An 18,522-nucleotide genomic window follows, 5' to 3' on the forward strand; every position below is an offset into this window, starting at 1 on the left:
CGCTCCACCTCACCGCACAGCTGATCAAATGTCAAGATGGAGTTTTGTTACGCATTTATCAGATAAGAAAATGTACAATATGAAAACTAGTAATATTATTTTTATATCCTACGTGGGTTAAAATGGATAGCTCAGCTCCATTTCAACCTTGGGCTAAAGATGGTGTGAAAAATGTTAAATCCGAAAGAGAACTAGTGGATGACGCGAAACTTCATCAAGAAAATGTCAATCATCCAAAACATACGCAAACTGCGTCTTACGATAAAGCTAGTATTTCCGCTTCAAACGAAGATACGGGACCATCGATTGCCACGGATCCTACTGCCGGGCCCTCCAGGAGCAAAGAGCCTAGAATGGACTCTGAAAAAATAGCTTCCATGCAACAATTTATCGAGAACACCCTCAGGTGATCTAACTTTACCATAACATCATTCTTCGTTCTTAGGCGTTGGGCTCAACTGTCTAGTGGCCAATGTTTCATTATCTCACAATGCAAACCATTATTTTTAACACAATAACATAATAATTGCTATCAGTTTTGGAAGAACAATGTTTTCTTTAAATTCTGTCAGATATGTATATTCATAAAATAAATAGTGGTGTTAGTAATTTAGTAATTTATGATAAAAACCACAACAACTCAAGGAATTGAAGAGAAATTATGTTTTTAAACTTGATTTTAATATTAAACCGGAGTTTTATATGGTTCTAGCCTAAACATGCCATATTGCTATCATTTACTTTCAGGATTATATATGAAAATCTTTTATGAAATAGTTTATTGTCTTTAATTATGGTTTTAAAATGTTGCCACGCCCTAGTAGGGTCCATGTCTGTACTGACTAAAATAAAAGAACATCTTGTAATACTATGGTTGCAGCAAATAAATGGTACTTCTTCTTTGTCGTTATCCTCACAGCTGACGGTCGTGACCATCATAAGTAGCTCTATCTATAAGAAGTCTCCAGGCTGCTCTGTTTTGAGCCTGATGAAGTGCGGACTGTGTGCCACTATTAATTGCCTCAAAGAGCGGATCCGTCCAGCGAGTTGGAGCTCTGCCTCTACTTCTTGTTCGCTCGACACGGCCAATCATTATGATTTTCTCGAGGTTGTGTGATTCTCGTCTCGCCACGTGTCCAAAGAAAGAAAGAGCTCTCCGCAAGCAGACTACAGCGAGAGGAGTGAGGACTTTTAGTTGGCTTCGGAATGAAGCATTGGTGCGGCGTTCAGTCCACGACACTCCCAGCATTTTACGCCAGCACCACATCTCGAATGCGTCAAACCTATCCCTTAGCCTAGCTTTCAACGTCCATGTTTCGGAGGCGTATAGGAAGATAGAGAATATGAGTGTACGCATTAGTTTAACTTTTGTACTGCGTAAATAAATGGTTATGATGCGTGAACTTGAGATGCCTTGAAGATTTTGTAATTATGGGATATGAAAGAATGAAAAAAGTTGCATACTATTTTGTTACAAAAATTATTTTCTTTGTTGTGTACCCATGTTTCACTTTCACAACCTTACTTTTACAAAATTTCTGTAATATATATTGTTTTACTGTGCTTGATTAAGTTGATAACTTTAACACATTCAACACCAAGAACCCGACTGTCGGGTACACTGTTCGTAGCGACTACGCGCTACATACGACGAAACCGTGGCTACGCGCTACGAGCGTAACCCGTAGCACTTAGTGGTATTGAATGTGTTAATTACTTTATATGTTTTTGATGTTAGAGCATTTACAAATGTAATGTTTGTTTTGCAGCCATGAAGGAAGACAGCGAGTAGCCCAGCTGTTAGAGGAAGTGGAATCTCTGAGTGGTGCAGAGAGGCTCCTCTTGTACTTGCGGCTGCCCACTGGTATACCGCCACATGATCCACTAAAGCAGCCAATAAACCCGTTAGGCTCCAGGTGATTCTGCTCACTGTTTCATTTATTTGTAAATAGAGTGATTTCTTATTCATATTTTAATATGCTTTAATAAATTCATAGTAGTCAATGCCAAACCAACAATGTAGTCTCATTAGTCTAACACCTCCTTGAACTGGTGTGGTTTTTAGAAAACATGGGCCTTTATATAGACAAAGCTAAAGAAGACCCCTACAAGAAGGGCTGAAGATCCTGTTAAAATTGCAGGAACTTATTGGATGAGGGTAGCTCACATGAGTATAGGCAGGTAGGAGGAGCTCAAATTTGACATAAAATGTATGCCCCTCTGCAACCTCTGCCCCCCTCCGGCAAACTCAACTGCCCCCCTCCCCCTTCCCCAGTGCACAGGCTGGCAACGCCCTTGGTCAGGCCAGCTCATATCCAGTCCCCAGTCAATAATTTATTTTGTTTATTATTCATTTAATCAATGATTTGACAGGGCCGAACTCCAGCAGACTGTAACATGGATACAAACGCATTTGGAAGTTGATCCCGATGTTTCATTGCCCAAGCAGGATGTGTATGATGAATACATGTAAGTATCTTCCACAACCACTAACACCGTAACACTGCTTTTTAAGGGTCTGCTTTTATTAATAGTACCAAAGAAATTTGAAATAGAGGGATATTGTCAAAGTAAATTATGTAGTCAGTACATTTACTGCCATCTTTCGACACAAACGATTAACACTTTTAGAACGCCATTTGACTTTGATCCTTATGTTTTCACTCATGTCTGGTAAATTTGTTAAATGTCAAAAAGTATCACCATCTATATTATCAAACTACACAACGGGACTTAATCGCGTATTTAAGTTTTAAGATTTACCTCTGACGTTTCGGGGTTGTGTAGTTTGATAATGTTTAATAATCGTGAAAGTTTAAATCAGTGTATCTCCATCTAGTCGAGGATAGGCCAGACCAGAGGAAAGTCAGACCAAGATGACAAAGTATGGCTATGTCATCATTAATGTCAAATATCTCTATACTAACAAAAAGTTGTTAGTAAAACAAAATATTAAAAGAAGGTATATAAAATTATCTTTTATTTAGAATTGCTAATGTAGGTATTGTCAATAAACACGTTTTTATTTTATTTTTACAGAGCGCATTGCATGAGCAGCAACATGAAGCCACTATCTACAGCTGATTTTGGTAAAGTGATGAAGCAAGTGTATCCCAGCGTGCGCCCCAGACGACTAGGAACGCGCGGAAATTCAAGGTAATGAAAAAATAACATAGATTTATAAAACAATTTTATTGCTGAATGTACGTCCTGTCTTTTGCACGACTATTATCGCCTCATTCGCCTCCTTAAGACCTTTCTAATGAGCTAAATCACCGTTTATTTCGTTGAGGAGTTAATTTGACCATACTCCGACTATCATCAGATCAGCTCCACGCTTTCTTTATTTGCATTGCCATTGAATTTGCGGAATAATAACAAATTTCGGCTAGTCCAACATCGGAAAGTAGTTTTAGTTTACAAATGTTTGTAGAAATGAAAGGTATGCAAGTGTACACTTGTATGTTGTGTACGTAACTCACAAGTCCGTTAACATGACCCTGCCTGTTCTTAGCAGCAAATACTATTATTTTCTATGAATTTGTTAAATATTTATGTTTTAAGTACTTAAAATAAACTCTTACTAATCCAAGAATTCCCTTAATTTGACTAAATAACCAGACAAATATTAAAAGTAATTGAAACACTTGAAGAATCTAACTAATTTATTTATATACTTACATTATTTTTTATTTTAAAAGTTCGTTAGTAATCAGGGATATATGTATATCATCAGATTCGATGATAATAATATTTTATTCGATTGACAGTTTATTCATAATTTTCACCAAAATAGACTCAGTAGCTTCGACGCTAGTAGTAGTAGGACACAACATAACATAGGTACCCACCCACATACAGAAGACTGCTAAATTCATAACATAACCTTTTCTATTGGCTTTTCCGTAATCGGCTGAAAATGTATTACCTATATCGTCGTGTATCGTTCTGACGTCGTTTGTTTTTTTAGCCATTGCACTGTTATTTATTAATGCGACGGATGAGGTACTTATTGATTGCTTTTTATTTAGTAGAATTATTTGTATTAAAATGATTTTATATAGTATGATTTATTGTGACAAAAGTAATAACAGGGCTATAACCGCGAAAATCGAAGTTCGCAAATTGCGGGCATCTCACTCTGTCACTCTAATTATGCCTTCATTGGAGTAAAAGAGAAAGATCCCCGCAATTTGCGAGTTTCGGTTTACGCGGTAGCCTCCCCGAGCACAGCGAGCCGGTCGATTGCAGGTCAAGGAGTATAACAATAAACTCTGGACTGGAAACTAAAATAAAAAAAAAAACGGGTTGCACTAATGGGAGTGCCGACAGAAGTGAAAACTCAATGACTAGTCCAAAATGTCTGCAGCACTATGTATAATTGACCCATCCTCCTTTCTATTGAAAAACTTTAGTTCCGAAATTGCTGGCCAGCAGTGAGCTTAAATTTGTAGCGTAAGGGTCTCCCCAGATATATCGACGCGCAATCGGCAAAAACTGATAGGAAAGAGCTTTATGTCTGCGCAATAAGAGCGAAAAAGTCGTCGTTCGGCTCGGCTCGCATCGGCCGGCGCCTGCCGACGCGTCGACGGATTTTTCGCTCTTATTGCGCGGACATAAAGCTTTTTCCTATCGGCTTTTAACGATTGCGCGACGACATATCTGGGGAGACCCTTAATTGTTTAAAATTCGAATAGAAATTGTAAAGTTACCTCGCATCTAAATATATTTGGTCATGATATTTTGAGTTTTATTGACCAGTACTAGAGTTCACTTTTATTAGCGATTTCATCAAGATGTAGCTTTATTGAATTATATTTGAGTGATATAAAGTTAGAATGTAACTGTGAGATCCTCGTATTTCAGCCCGTACAAGATTAGAACATTGAGCTTTATTGCTTAATATAAAAGTCCAGTTTTAAATAATTGACCTGATTATGCTACGTTATGACTAAAGTTCTTTGATGAATAACATTGTCCGTGACACATGACGTCAGCGTTACGTTACGTTACGTTACGCGTATCGTAACGGAGTTTATCATTTTTTCCCCACCTCAAAAAGTGCTCAGCGCCGCTAAAGAAGTTTTCACTTCAATAAAACGTCCCAAACGCGAATACTAGCGTCACAAATTGGTACCTATTCTTGCGTCCACCCCTCCATTTTATCGATAATATCATAATAGGAGGTCGAAATCGGCGAACCAAGTTGGCGTTTGCGTCTACACCACATGATTTGATCAGACAATTTAATCAGATTGACGTAAATTTTGTTCCCGCTTGGACTGGCCTTAAACTGGCATTGAACTCTAGCTCTTGCGAACTGATTCATCATTATACCGTATACATATAATTTGGTACCAACTGATTGATGCTGCATGCAGCAAAGCGAATAAAATAATGTATTATAGTAAAATTGTCCGTAAACTTACATTACTGCGAGCAATGCATTCTCATGTTTATGTTATAAGGTTTTATCATCTCAACAACTTGCTCAGCGATTTCTTAGTTAGTTCATGAGTTGCATGAGTCATTAATTATATTTGCATATTATTGTCAAGTATTGTAAACGCTTACGCTGTGTCATCATCTATTATTTATACTAGAATATGCATTTATGTGCATTTTAAGAGCGAGATTTTAATTTTATGTTATTTATAAACACAAACGTCCTCCAAATTTTCAACGAATAGTTAAATTACCATATTTTGTCTTTGGTCTTTATGTGTAACATTAAATTAAACGTTATGTTTCTTAGATAGAGACAAGGCTTATTTTAACTGAAAGAGGCGAGTATGCTAAGTTTTATGAATGGTCACTAGAAAGTAACTGAAGTGTTTTGATTTGTTCATTCAGTTGAATAACATTATGCATTCTGAGCCAGAATGCATAAATGAGTCTGGCTGCACTGTATTGATAGGTTGGTAGTACATATAATTATAACAATACATCATCATCTTTCCGATGTCCTGAATAATGTACTGTATAATAAACAGACTTTTGACAGAGTCACATTCGTAACCCTACTCAGTTATAGGTGCCATAAATACTTCATGGTTCGTTACGGGTTTCACTCTCGGAATATTAAACCCATAGATAAATACATATATGTGTTATGCTGTAACATACCTATGTTTAATACAAACAAAGACGTTATGCGAATACCATGGTAAAATAAAAATACGTACTTTACTTTACCCAAAAACGAAATCCAAATGCGCCACGCAGAAAGTGTTATGCTGTTTGCTGCATTGTTTTCATTGTTTCATTTTTTTGACGGGAATTAATAATAGTAACATTTTTGTCGATAAAATATTTTGCTACTTCACTCTAGTATTCATGCCCTAAGTTAGCACACGTATGAGAATAAATAATACAGTAGGTACCATTAAAAGTAAAGAGCGTTGTTATGATTGAACTTCTAATGCTTGTTTAAGTTGGTGCACGGTAGATCTATGTTAATAAAAGTTACGGAGCTGCCAATAATTATTTGTTTGAGTGATGTTTAACGTATGAATTGCAGGTATTGCTATGCTGGCCTTAGAAAAAAGATTAAATTGGAAGTTCCTCAGTTACCAGATTTGGGTGAATCGTCAAAGGTATGGTATTTCTGAACTGTTATACCCTTATTTGAATACAAAGCCCATTGAGACCTCACATTGTCTCACCTCTCCAACTAACATGAACTAGCAGACTACTAGCAGAGCTTAGCCACGATTGCAACTGCAAGTGAGTTACAATTTAGGCCTTCAACAATATAAGGTATAAGTTGAGTTTAAGCCTAAAAAAAATTCAAATAAATCTCAAACGAGACCAATCAAATCTCAATCAATCACTCACACATCACCATAAAATCAGGTCAAAGAGAAGATAGAGAGAGAGAATCAAATCTTCTAAAACTAATATAATATGTTTATTACAACTGTTTGTGTTCTAAAAATGTAAATAAAATAAAATCTGTTCCAGGGGTTGCGTGATACATCGAGGGATGCTGAGCGGACTGTGCTTGACTGGGCGGAAAGTAAATTAGGTAAGAGTTATGAATTTCCTGTAATTAATGGGCAAACTTACATTAATTACAGGAAATTCATTCATTCTAGCCGCCTAATTGCACAAATTGACAAATATGTTGTTGGGGCGTTGATGGTTAGAAGCGCCGCGGTTTGCAGGGAATTGTAGAAATCGTTGATCGTAAAGTAGTAATGCTCAACCTAAGTATTATTCAGAATTTCACGCACGGACCATCCATTGATAAGATTGTTTGCTAATCAATAAATAAAGCAGAAATAGCTAAGCTAGTAATGTTTTAAAAAATGACTTTCATGCGGACTTATTCTATCTATAGTTCGTTTTTTTTAGCATTAGAAATAAGGTAAACAATGTTGATGTGTCTTTTAATTGAAAAACACATTTTAAAAATAAGTTACGGTAAATATGTAACAATTTATGAATCTAATGCGTTCATTTATATTCTTTTGCTTTCATAAGTAAAAGTTATTGATTTTTAAAAAGCGTTTTTCAATTAAAAGACATGCCAAGATTGCTTACCTTCTTTCAAGTTCTTTGTAATGCTAAAAAAAACGAACTATACTATAGAGATGTGTTTAGTTAATTTTGAACATTTTGCCCGCTTAGCAACTTCTGTTGCTGAAATGTACATAACATAACCATGTGTATGTTGCACGAACAGGCATAAAGTTGTCGAGCATGTTGGAGCTGTCTCGGCATGTAACGTCGGCGGGAGCGTCGCGTGCGCCAGCGCCGCCCAGCCACACCCCGCCGCCCCTCGCCCCGTCGCATGGTACGTCTCCACAACCCTAATATAGCACCGTGTATGTTACTCGGACAGTAAAGTTGTCGAGCATGTTGGAGCTGTCTCGGCATGTGACGTCGGCGGGAGCGTCGCGTGCGCCAGCGCCGCCCAGCCACACCCCGCCGCCCCTCGCCCCGTCGCATGGTACGTCACCACAACCCTAATATAGCACCGTGTATGTTGCTCGGACAGTAAAGTTGTCGAGCATGTTGGAGCTGTCTCGGCATGTGACGTCGGCGGGAGCGTCGCGTGCGCCAGCGCCGCCCAGCCACACCCCGCCGCCCCTCGCCCCGTCGCATGGTACGTCACCACAACCCTAATATAGCACCGTGTATGTTGCTCGGACAGTAAAGTTGTCGAGCATGTTGGAGCTGTCTCGGCATGTGACGTCGGCGGGAGCGTCGCGTGCGCCAGCGCCGCCCAGCCACACCCCGCCGCCCCTCGCCCCGTCGCATGGTACGTCACCACAACCCTAATATAGCACCGTGTATGTTGCTCGGACAGTAAAGTTGTCGAGCATGTTGGAGCTGTCTCGGCATGTGACGTCGGCGGGAGCGTCGCGTGCGCCAGCGCCGCCCAGCCACACCCCGCCGCCCCTCCCCCGTCGCACCTCGCCCCGTCGCAAGGTACGTCACCACAACCCTAATATAGCACCGTGTATGTTGCTCGGACAGTAAAGTTGTCGAGCATGTTGGAGCTGTCTCGGCATGTGACGTCGGCGGGAGCGTCGCGTGCGCCAGCGCCGCCCAGCCACACCCCGCCGCCCCTCGCCCCGTCGCATGGTACGTCACCACAACCCTAATATAGCACCGTGTATGTTGCTCGGACAGTAAAGTTGTCGAGTATGTTGGAGCTGTCTCGGCATGTGACGTCGGCGGGAGCGTCGCGTGCGCCAGCGCCGCCCAGCCACACCCCGCCGCCCCTCCCCCGTCGCACCTCGCCCCGTCGCACGGTACGTCACCACAACCCTAATATAGCACCGTGTATGTTGCTCGGACAGTAAAGTTGTCGAGCATGTTGGAGCTGTCTCGGCATGTGACGTCGGCGGGAGCGTCGCGTGCGCCAGCGCCGCCCAGCCACACCCCGCCGCCCCTCGCCCCGTCGCATGGTACGTCACCACAACCCTAATATAGCACCGTGTATGTTGCTCGGACCGTAAAGTTGTCGAGCATGTTGGAGCTGTCTCGGCATGTGACGTCGGCGGGAGCGTCGCGTGCGCCAGCGCCGCCCAGCCACACCCCGCCGCCCCTCGCCCCGTCGCATGGTACGTCACCACAACCCTAATATAGCACCGTGTATGTTGCTCGGACAGTAAAGTTGTCGAGCATGTTGGAGCTGTCTCGGCATGTAACGTCGGCGGGAGCGTCGCGTGCGCCAGCGCCGCCCAGCCACACCCCGCCGCCCCTCGCCCCGTCGCATGGTACGTCACCACAACCCTAATATAGCACCGTGTATGTTGCTCGGACAGTAAAGTTGTCGAGCATGTTGGAGCTGTCTCGGCATGTGACGTCGGCGGGAGCGTCGCGTGCGCCAGCGCCGCCCAGCCACACCCCGCCGCCCCTCGCCCCGTCGCATGGTAGATCACCACAACCCTAATATAGCACCGTGTATGTTGCTCGGACAGTAAAGTTGTCGAGCATGTTGGAGCTGTCTCGGCATGTGACGTCAGCGGGAGCGTCGCGTGCGCCAGCGCCGCCCAGCCACACCCCGCCGCCCCTCGCCCCGTCGCATGGTACGTCACCACAACCCTAATATAGCACCGTGTATGTTGCTCGGACAGTAAAGTTGTCGAGCATGTTGGAGCTGTCTCGGCATGTGACGTCGGCGGGAGCGTCGCGTGCGCCAGCGCCGCCCAGCCACACCCCGCCGCCCCTCGCCCCGTCGCATGGTACGTCACCACAACCCTAATATAGCACCGTGTATGTTGCTCGGACAGTAAAGTTGTCGAGCATGTTGGAGCTGTCTCGGCATGTGACGTCGGCGGGAGCGTCGCGTGCGCCAGCGCCGCCCAGCCACACCCCGCCGCCCCTCGCCCCGTCGCATGGTACGTCACCACAACCCTAATATAGCACCGTGTATGTTGCTCGGACAGTAAAGTTGTCGAGCATGTTGGAGCTGTCTCGGCATGTGACGTCGGCGGGAGCGTCGCGTGCGCCAGCGCCGCCCAGCCACACCCCGCCGCCCCTCCCCCGTCGCACCTCGCCCCGTCGCACGGTACGTCACCACAACCCTAATATAGCACCGTGTATGTTGCTCGGACAGTAAAGTTGTCGAGCATGTTGGAGCTGTCTCGGCATGTGACGTCGGCGGGAGCGTCGCGTGCGCCAGCGCCGCCCAGCCACACCCCGCCGCCCCTCGCCCCGTCGCATGGTACGTCACCACAACCCTAATATAGCACCGTGTATGTTGCTCGGACCGTAAAGTTGTCGAGCATGTTGGAGCTGTCTCGGCATGTGACGTCGGCGGGAGCGTCGCGTGCGCCAGCGCCGCCCAGCCACACCCCGCCGCCCCTCGCCCCGTCGCATGGTACGTCACCACAACCCTAATATAGCACCGTGTATGTTGCTCGGACAGTAAAGTTGTCGAGCATGTTGGAGCTGTCTCGGCATGTGACGTCGGCGGGAGCGTCGCGTGCGCCAGCGCCGCCCAGCCACACCCCGCCGCCCCTCGCCCCGTCGCATGGTACGTCACCACAACCCTAATATAGCACCGTGTATGTTGCTCGGACAGTAAAGTTGTCGAGCATGTTGGAGCTGTCTCGGCATGTGACGTCGGCAGGAGCGTCGCGTGCGCCAGCGCCGCCCAGCCACACCCCGCCGCCCCTCGCCCCGTCGCATGGTACGTCACCACAACCCTAATATAGCACCGTGTATGTTGCTCGGACAGTAAAGTTGTCGAGCATGTTGGAGCTGTCTCGGCATGTGACGTCGGCGGGAGCGTCGCGTGCTCCAGCGCCGCCCAGCCACACCCCGCCGCCCCTCGCCCCGTCGCATGGTACGTCACCACAACCCTAATATAGCACCGTGTATGTTGCTCGGACAGTAAAGTTGTCGAGCATGTTGGAGCTGTCTCGGCATGTGACGTCGGCGGGAGCGTCGCGTGCGCCAGCGCCGCCCAGCCACACCCCGCCGCCCCTCGCCCCGTCGCATGGTACGTCACCACAACCCTAATATAGCACCGTGTATGTTGCTCGGACAGTAAAGTTGTCGAGCATGTTGGAGCTGTCTCGGCATGTGACGTCGGCGGGAGCGTCGCGTGCGCCAGCGCCGCCCAGCCACACCCCGCCGCCCCTCGCCCCGTCGCATGGTACGTCACCACAACCCTAATATAGCACCGTGTATGTTGCTCGGACAGTAAAGTTGTCGAGCATGTTGGAGCTGTCTCGGCATGTGACGTCGGCGGGAGCGTCGCGTGCGCCAGCGCCGCCCAGCCACACCCCGCCGCCCCTCGCCCCGTCGCATGGTACGTCACCACAACCGTAATATAGCACCGTGTATGTTGCTCGGACAGTAAAGTTGTCGAGCATGTTGGAGCTGTCTCGGCATGTGACGTCGGCGGGAGCGTCGCGTGCGCCAGCGCCGCCCAGCCACACCCCGCCGCCCCTCGCCCCGTCGCATGGTACGTCACCACAACCCTAATATAGCACCGTGTATGTTGCTCGGACAGTAAAGTTGTCGAGCATGTTGGAGCTGTCTCGGCATGTGACGTCGGCGGGAGCGTCGCGTACGCCAGCGCCGCCCAGCCACACCCCGCCGCCCCTCGCCCCGTCGCATGGTAGATCACCACAACCCTAATATAGCACCGTGTATGTTGCTCGGACAGTAAAGTTGTCGAGCATGTTGGAGCTGTCTCGGCATGTGACGTCGGCGGGAGCGTCGCGTGCGCCAGCGCCGCCCAGCCACACCCAGCCGCCCCTCGCCCCGTCGCATGGTACGTCACCACAACCCTAATATAGCACCGTGTATGTTGCTCGGACAGTAAAGTTGTCGAGCATGTTGGAGCTGTCTCGGCATGTGACGTCGGCGGGAGCGTCGCGTGCGCCAGCGCCGCCCAGCCACACCCCGCCGCCCCTCGCCCCGTCGCATGGTACGTCACCACAACCCTAATATAGCACCGTGTATGTTGCTCGGACAGTAAAGTTGTCGAGCATGTTGGAGCTGTCTCGGCATGTGACGTCGGCGGGAGCGTCGCGTGCGCCAGCGCCGCCCAGCCACACCCCGCCGCCCCTCGCCCCGTCGCATGGTACGTCACCACAACCCTAATATAGCACCGTGTATGTTGCTCGGACAGTAAAGTTGTCGAGCATGTTGGAGCTGTCTCGGCATGTGACGTCGGCGGGAGCGTCGCGTGCGCCAGCGCCGCCCAGCCACACCCCGCCGCCCCTCGCCCCGTCGCATGGTACGTCACCACAACCCTAATATAGCACCGTGTATGTTGCTCGGACAGTAAAGTTGTCGAGCATGTTGGAGCTGTCTCGGCATGTGACGTCGGCGGGAGCGTCGCGTGCGCCAGCGCCGCCCAGCCACACCCCGCCGCCCCTCGCCCCGTCGCACGGTACGTCACCACAACCCTAATATAGCACCGTATATGTTGCTCGGACAGTAAAGTTGTCGAGCATGTTGGAGCTGTCTCGGCATGTGACGTCGGCGGGAGCGTCGCGTGCGCCAGCGCCGCCCAGCCACACCCCGCCGCCCCTCGCCCCGTCGCACGGTACGTCACCACAACCCTAATATAGCACCGTGTATGTTGCTCGGACAGTAAAGTTGTCGAGCATGTTGGAGCGTCACGGCATGTGACGTCGGCGGGAGCGTCGCGTGCGCCAGCGCCGCCCAGCCACACCCAGCCGCCCCTCGCCCCGTCGCATGGTACGTCACCACAACCCTAATATAGCACCGTGTATGTTGCTCGGACAGTAAAGTTGTCGAGCATGTTGGAGCTGTCTCGGCATGTGACGTCGGCGGGAGCGTCGCGTGCGCCAGCGCCGCCCAGCCACACCCCGCCGCCCCTCGCCCCGTCGCATGGTACGTCACCACAACCCTAATATAGCACCGTGTATGTTGCTCGGTCAGTAAAGTTGTCGAGCATGTTGGAGCTGTCTCGGCATGTGACGTCGGCGGGAGCGTCGCGTGCGCCAGCGCCGCCCAGCCACACCCCGCCGCCCCTCGCCCCGTCGCATGGTACGTCACCACAACCCTAATATAGCACCGTGTATGTTGCTCGGACAGTAAAGTTGTCGAGCATGTTGGAGCTGTCTCGGCATGTGACGTCGGCGGGAGCGTCGCGTGCGCCAGCGCCGCCCAGCCACACCCCGCCGCCCCTCGCCCCGTCGCATGGTACGTCACCACAACCCTAATATAGCACCGTGTATGTTGCTCGGACAGTAAAGTTGTCGAGCATGTTGGAGCTGTCTCGGCATGTGACGTCGGCGGGAGCGTCGCGTGCGCCAGCGCCGCCCAGCCACACCCCGCCGCCCCTCCCCCGTCGCACCTCGCCCCGTCGCACGGTACGTCACCACAACCCTAATATAGCACCGTGTATGTTGCTCGGACAGTAAAGTTGTCGAGCATGTTGGAGCTGTCTCGGCATGTGACGTCGGCGGGAGCGTCGCGTGCGCCAGCGCCGCCCAGCCACACCCCGCCGCCCCTCGCCCCGTCGCACGGTACGTCACCACAACCCTAATATAGCACCGTGTATGTTGCTCGGACAGTAAAGTTGTCGAGCATGTTGGAGCGTCACGGCACGTACGGAGGATATTAAAAATATTAATCTTGATTAATTTACTGTTATATTCTGTTTTCTAATACCATTGATTCAAGTTTTACATGACAATTTGTTTTGTATAGTGGGTTGGTGGGCCGCTAGAGGTTAAATAAATGATAGACAGGAATCCGTCAGAAGATAAGTACAGTCGGCGAAAGAAGTTTGTATCCAAAATAAACGTTTTGGATTAGCCTTATTGCGAATTTAACTACTTATGAAATTTAACTATAATTATTCGGTATATAAATATTTTTAATTTTTTTCCAGTGCCAGGATCTTCGGAGGATCCAACAAACAGACAATTGATGAAACAGCTAAAACGGAAACTGCAGGTTAGTATTATTTTTACTATATCTACATTCCGAGATAGAAATGTAAGTAGCACAAGCATATTGATGCAAATGTTATGGACCGCGACCGATGCAAATGTTAGCGACAATTTTTTATGAATCTTCTCTATAAGGCGATTGCTAATAAAATACATGAAACCTCGTAAATGCCAGCTGTATAAGTAAGATCTGCGGAAGTGGTAATTTTTATGTTTGTGTAGTAATTAATTTAAATTACTATAGAACTCTTCGAGCAACACCGGCTTCCGACACGTCGGAAGGGAGGAGCCCAAGCGATATCTTACCGTACAAATCTTTCTGCCATTTTTTGCGGGGGAAAGGTGCACACAGTCGCACTTCTCACACACTTACATACAAAATCCAATGACGACACAAATACATAGAAAATGACACACGTCAAAGACAAATCTTGCAAACCTCGATCTCTTTTCGTGTACGGACGAGTCACAAGTGTCACAACACGCACACTAACACATTTTCATCGAAAATTTTATTGTATTCTGAAAGATGAGAAGACGGATTTGTCGCTCGACCAATTTGTACTGGGCGAGCAAAATCGATAAATCCAACAATTACATGAGACTAAAATATAATAATTGTGTTTAATTGTAATTAAACGTATGATATGCAAAAAAATATTAAATGTGAAATGTAACACCTTCTTTTTGTAAATTTGATGTCCCCGACCTCTTTATACAACAAAAAAACCGAGCAATTAGGAATTTTTTCTGCTGCTGTGTTCACGCGCGCGTCTGGATTCGGTCTAGTGTAAAATCCGAGCGCAACTAGTTTTATTACCCGCGCTAGATCAGTTGATCTTGTACCTCGGCAGAGGGGAAATAGTGCGAATGCCGCCTCAGTGCCCTTCCGTGTTGCTCGAAGATAGAACAGAGTGAGTAATGCAGAGATATAAGTAATTAGGCGAACTAATATGATTATGATTCAATATCAATTTTGTACATCTCACACTTTCAGTTCTGGAACAAATATTCATACCTATCAATTCACGAGTTATCGCTCAGGAGAAATTAACTTGCCTCTTGAAACTTGTATGCGTTTATCCAGCATCTGTCCGAAAATAATTTATGAGACATAATTAAAGAAAATAATTAACAGAGTAGTTTGGTACGTAAATAAACAGTTGCATTTTCATTTGTAGACGCAAGGTACACCAGGTCGACCGAAGAAGAACAAAGGTGTGGAAATATCGAGCGAGTCGCCACCGTCCACATCATACACGACGCACGGCGCGCGCGGCGGGCACGCGCCGCCCGGGCACGCTGCGCACGCGCCCGTCAAGCACGAGAGCGAGCCCACCGCCGAGCCCCCCTACCACTACCAGCCCGCCTACGTGTACGAGGCGCGCCCCCCATCCTTCCCGCCGTACGCCGCCCCGCCGCGGGCGCACCCGCCGCCCGCGCCGCATCCCGCCATCCCCGGCCACGACTACCGCCCCGACGCCTACGTGTTCGAGCCTCCCTACGCCCCGCGCGACCTCACTCTACCGGCGGACGCGACCCACAACCTCCCGATCAACCTCAGCAGCGATGCTTCTCTTGACTTGTCCACCGAGCGCACGGATTGGCAGCGCCGACGGCCGCCCGAGCCGCCGCCGGCACCCGTGCGCCTTCACCTGCCGGGCAAAAAGCTGATACTGGAGACGTACCAGAGTGAGACGCGGGCGGGTTCGCCTCGGCCTTCGCCGGCAGACAGCCGAGCGCCGCTCGCAGTGCCCCCCGCGCACGCTCCGGAGGATTTTCCCAGGACCGAATACCTGCCAAAAAAAATGCGAGCTGCCGAGATTCTGGGCGGCAAGCTAAGTGCCGCACGGCAGGCGCTAGCCGCCTCCACCTCCGCTTCCGGGACCGGAGCGGAATCGTCAAGTCGTTCAGAGGTTGCTTTTTTAGAGGATCCAAAAAACGTATCGAGCCGGTCCAAAAGCACCGCCGCGGCGCTGGCCCGGGAGCAACAGGAGGCGGCGAGTCCGACACGGTCGGTGAAGGCTCCGACGCCTAAGTGTGAGCGCAGCAAAATACGGAAACCTGCACTGGAACGGATCACTAGAACGAAAAGGACCTCTACGGATGGGACCGATTCGCCGGAGCGGTCTGCCACTCCCGACTCGTGCTGCGGCTTGGACGGGATCAACATCAAGACAGGCATGATATGCGAAGAGAAACACTCTGAAATACTGAACAGAGAACGCGTGATCAGCATTTGCAACATCGACAAGCACGCGCTCGACGACTACCTCAACGAAGGCAACAGCCAGGAGCACGAGGAGGAGCTGCTGCAGTACTTCCACCAGCGCGACGGCGAGCCGCCCCCGCCGCCGCCACCGCCGCCACCCCCCGCGCCCGTTTGTGGTGACGCTGCTGCTTTTTTAGACACAGGCCTGGACCCGCAAGACGATCATAGCCAAGGTAAAAATGAAAAAATATCTCAGCTGCGGGAGTTACTTGCGAAAAATCTTAAGAATCAAAGCGGGTCCAGTTCTCAGAGCCTTCCATTGAATAAGGAAATTCAGCTGCCTCGAGAAAACGTACGCGATCCCGTCGTTAACATTGCCAAGTCCGTGGTCACGGAAGGGGCTTTCAAACCAGTCATAAATACCGGTATTGCGACCATTAACGGATCGACTTCGACCGGCCAAATGGAATCGAAGAGTCACAAACATCGTGCGACTATCACTAACGGCAACGGAACCGCTATGCCCTACACAAATCCTGGCGGTCCAGGTCAGGTATCGACGGCGGCGGGAACTCATCTCTACAACGGAAACAGTCACAATGTACCTCAAAGTCCAACCACAAGAACGCAACAGTATGACTTCGTTCCCATCTCGGACGGCTGCCACTCTCCCGGAAATTTTCATACTAAATCTCCGGTCGGGTTCGTCCAGAGAGGTCATAGCCCGTCAAAGATGAGCAAGCCCGCGATGATGGGCGGGTCGCTGCAGACATCGCCCATCTCGCACAGCACGGCCGCCAGCCCCTTCGTGAGCCCGCGCAACACGCCGGTGCCGCGCTCGCGACTCTGTCCCCGACCCATACCCAAGCTCAACGGGAGGAAGAGAAGAAACCCGTTGTCGTTGGGTGTTGGAGACCCCAACTCTAAGCCGTTTGCTATTCCGAACGATCAAAAGTTTTTTCATAAAACATCTTTATGCGGGCCCAACGTCAAATATTGCCAACCCATGTCGGCGCCTCCTTCGCCCAACATATTGACATCACAATATAAGAGTCACATGTTCCACTGTAACGCGGGCGTGTCGAATGGCTCCAGCAATCTTCATTTAAATTTTCTTCCGAATGTACAGTTTCGAGACGGTATAAACGGAGACATGTCTCAGCCGCTGTCAGCGGACCCTCTGTCGAGTGAGGTGAGTCAGTTCTTCCAGGAGTCCCTGGGGAGCTACCGGGCAGACCACGAGGCCTGTTTCCGCTCGCAGTCGGTGCCGCTGAAGCAGGGCGTGGGCGGGCCGCTCGCGTCCTATATGCACACGCCCGTTGGCTCCGTGCCGCCCACTCCCGTGCCCAACGAGTTCTGCGACTTTGGCTCTCTAGCCGATACTTGTGACATATCTAAAGCAGGTCTCAACCCGGAGACGTTGGATAAAATTTATGACGCCATAGACAGTAGTAACAATGTACTTAATTCGACAGCCGCTCAAAACCTTCTAAGCTCCAGCAATCCTTTGAGCAACGGTTGCGATCCGTTGCCGGAGCAGCAGATTCTGTCGGACGAGCAGTTGAACTCACTCATCCCCGGCGACGAGGAACTACTCGACCAGTCTCCCGGCCAATTAGCTAACCATTTTAACCATTCTTACCCGGGAGACACCTCGGCTGCACCCGACAACGTCGAGGATTTTTTGAAACGCGCGCACAGCATCGAATTCGATCTGTCAGAGTTGGTAACGGACAAAAATAAATACTATACATCACGTTCAGTTCCAAGCACTCCGTTACCTTTCAAACGAGCGGCGCCAAATTTGCAAATAGATTCACGTCGCCCTCGCGAATTGTTCGGGCCGAGTGAGTACTCCACCGCGTCGAACGGAATTTCGTCCAAGTCGGTGCCGTCGACGCCGCAGCTGGCAGAGGAGCGCAGCGTGTTCAGCTACAGCAACCGCGACTTCCTCATCAACGGCAATTCGGTGGAGGTGTGCGGCGCGCTGGGCGGCGCGAGTGCGGCCGGCGGCGCGCTGGAAGGCGAGGCGCTGGGCTCGCCGCTGCACGAGATGGACATGCTGGAACCGCTCACGCCCGCCGCCGAGCTGCTGGCCGACCTCGACAAGATCGACGGCCCGCCCTACGTCGACCTCTAGTCACCCTTCACCGCCGCGCAGATTGTACCTATATAAATCTAGGCCCGCTTTATATTTGTACAGATATTGAAGAGTTCCGTATCTCTACTGTGTACAATGACCTCGTATGCCTTCAGTGAAGGTTAACCGCTAATAAGTTTTCTTATCGTTGGATCGCACGGTACGCTCCCAAAATGTTGAGTCAATAAATTTACAGTGAGATTGTGATAAACGAGCATTAGTTGCTAACCGAGCTATCGGTGTTGACGCTAATCTAATTGATACCTTTGTGG

The 18,522-nt window shown here is 49.1% G+C and overlaps 1 protein-coding gene across 2 annotated transcripts; it reads left to right on the plus strand.

Annotated features, from left to right (window-relative positions):
- On the plus strand, positions 1–18,509 carry LOC134804417 (uncharacterized). Of its 2 annotated transcripts, XM_063777454.1 has the most exons (9): positions 1–406; positions 1,770–1,916; positions 2,374–2,469; positions 3,040–3,156; positions 6,521–6,596; positions 6,964–7,027; positions 7,688–7,798; positions 13,844–13,902; positions 15,080–18,509. In XM_063777454.1, exons 1-9 carry the CDS (start codon positions 123–125, stop codon positions 18,248–18,250), a joined length of 4,125 nt encoding a protein of 1,374 aa, XP_063633524.1. In that variant the 5' UTR covers positions 1–122; the 3' UTR covers positions 18,251–18,509. The 2 variants fall into 2 exon arrangements, with proteins under 2 accessions (XP_063633524.1, XP_063633523.1); XM_063777453.1 differs by lacking the exons at positions 1–406; positions 1,770–1,916; positions 2,374–2,469; ... (2 more) ...; positions 6,964–7,027; positions 7,688–7,798 and adding an exon at positions 13,368–13,469 and having other exon boundaries at positions 13,838–13,902.
- The last annotated feature ends 13 nt before the right edge of the window (positions 18,510–18,522 follow it).

This window comes from Cydia splendana, chromosome Z (assembly GCF_910591565.1).
Source record: "Cydia splendana chromosome Z, ilCydSple1.2, whole genome shotgun sequence".
Classification (NCBI taxonomy): Eukaryota; Metazoa; Arthropoda; class Insecta; order Lepidoptera; family Tortricidae; genus Cydia; species Cydia splendana.

Excerpts from the sequence above, each read along its gene's own strand:
- LOC134804417 (XM_063777454.1), top strand. The coding sequence starts at position 123 with ATGGATAGCTCAGCTCCATTTCAACCTTGGGCTAAAGATGGTGTGAAA. Across the intron at positions 407-1,769 it reads TTTATCGAGAACACCCTCAG|CCATGAAGGAAGACAGCGAG; the intron begins GTGATCTAACTT and ends TTTGTTTTGCAG. Across the intron at positions 6,597-6,963 it reads ATTTGGGTGAATCGTCAAAG|GGGTTGCGTGATACATCGAG; the intron begins GTATGGTATTTC and ends AATCTGTTCCAG.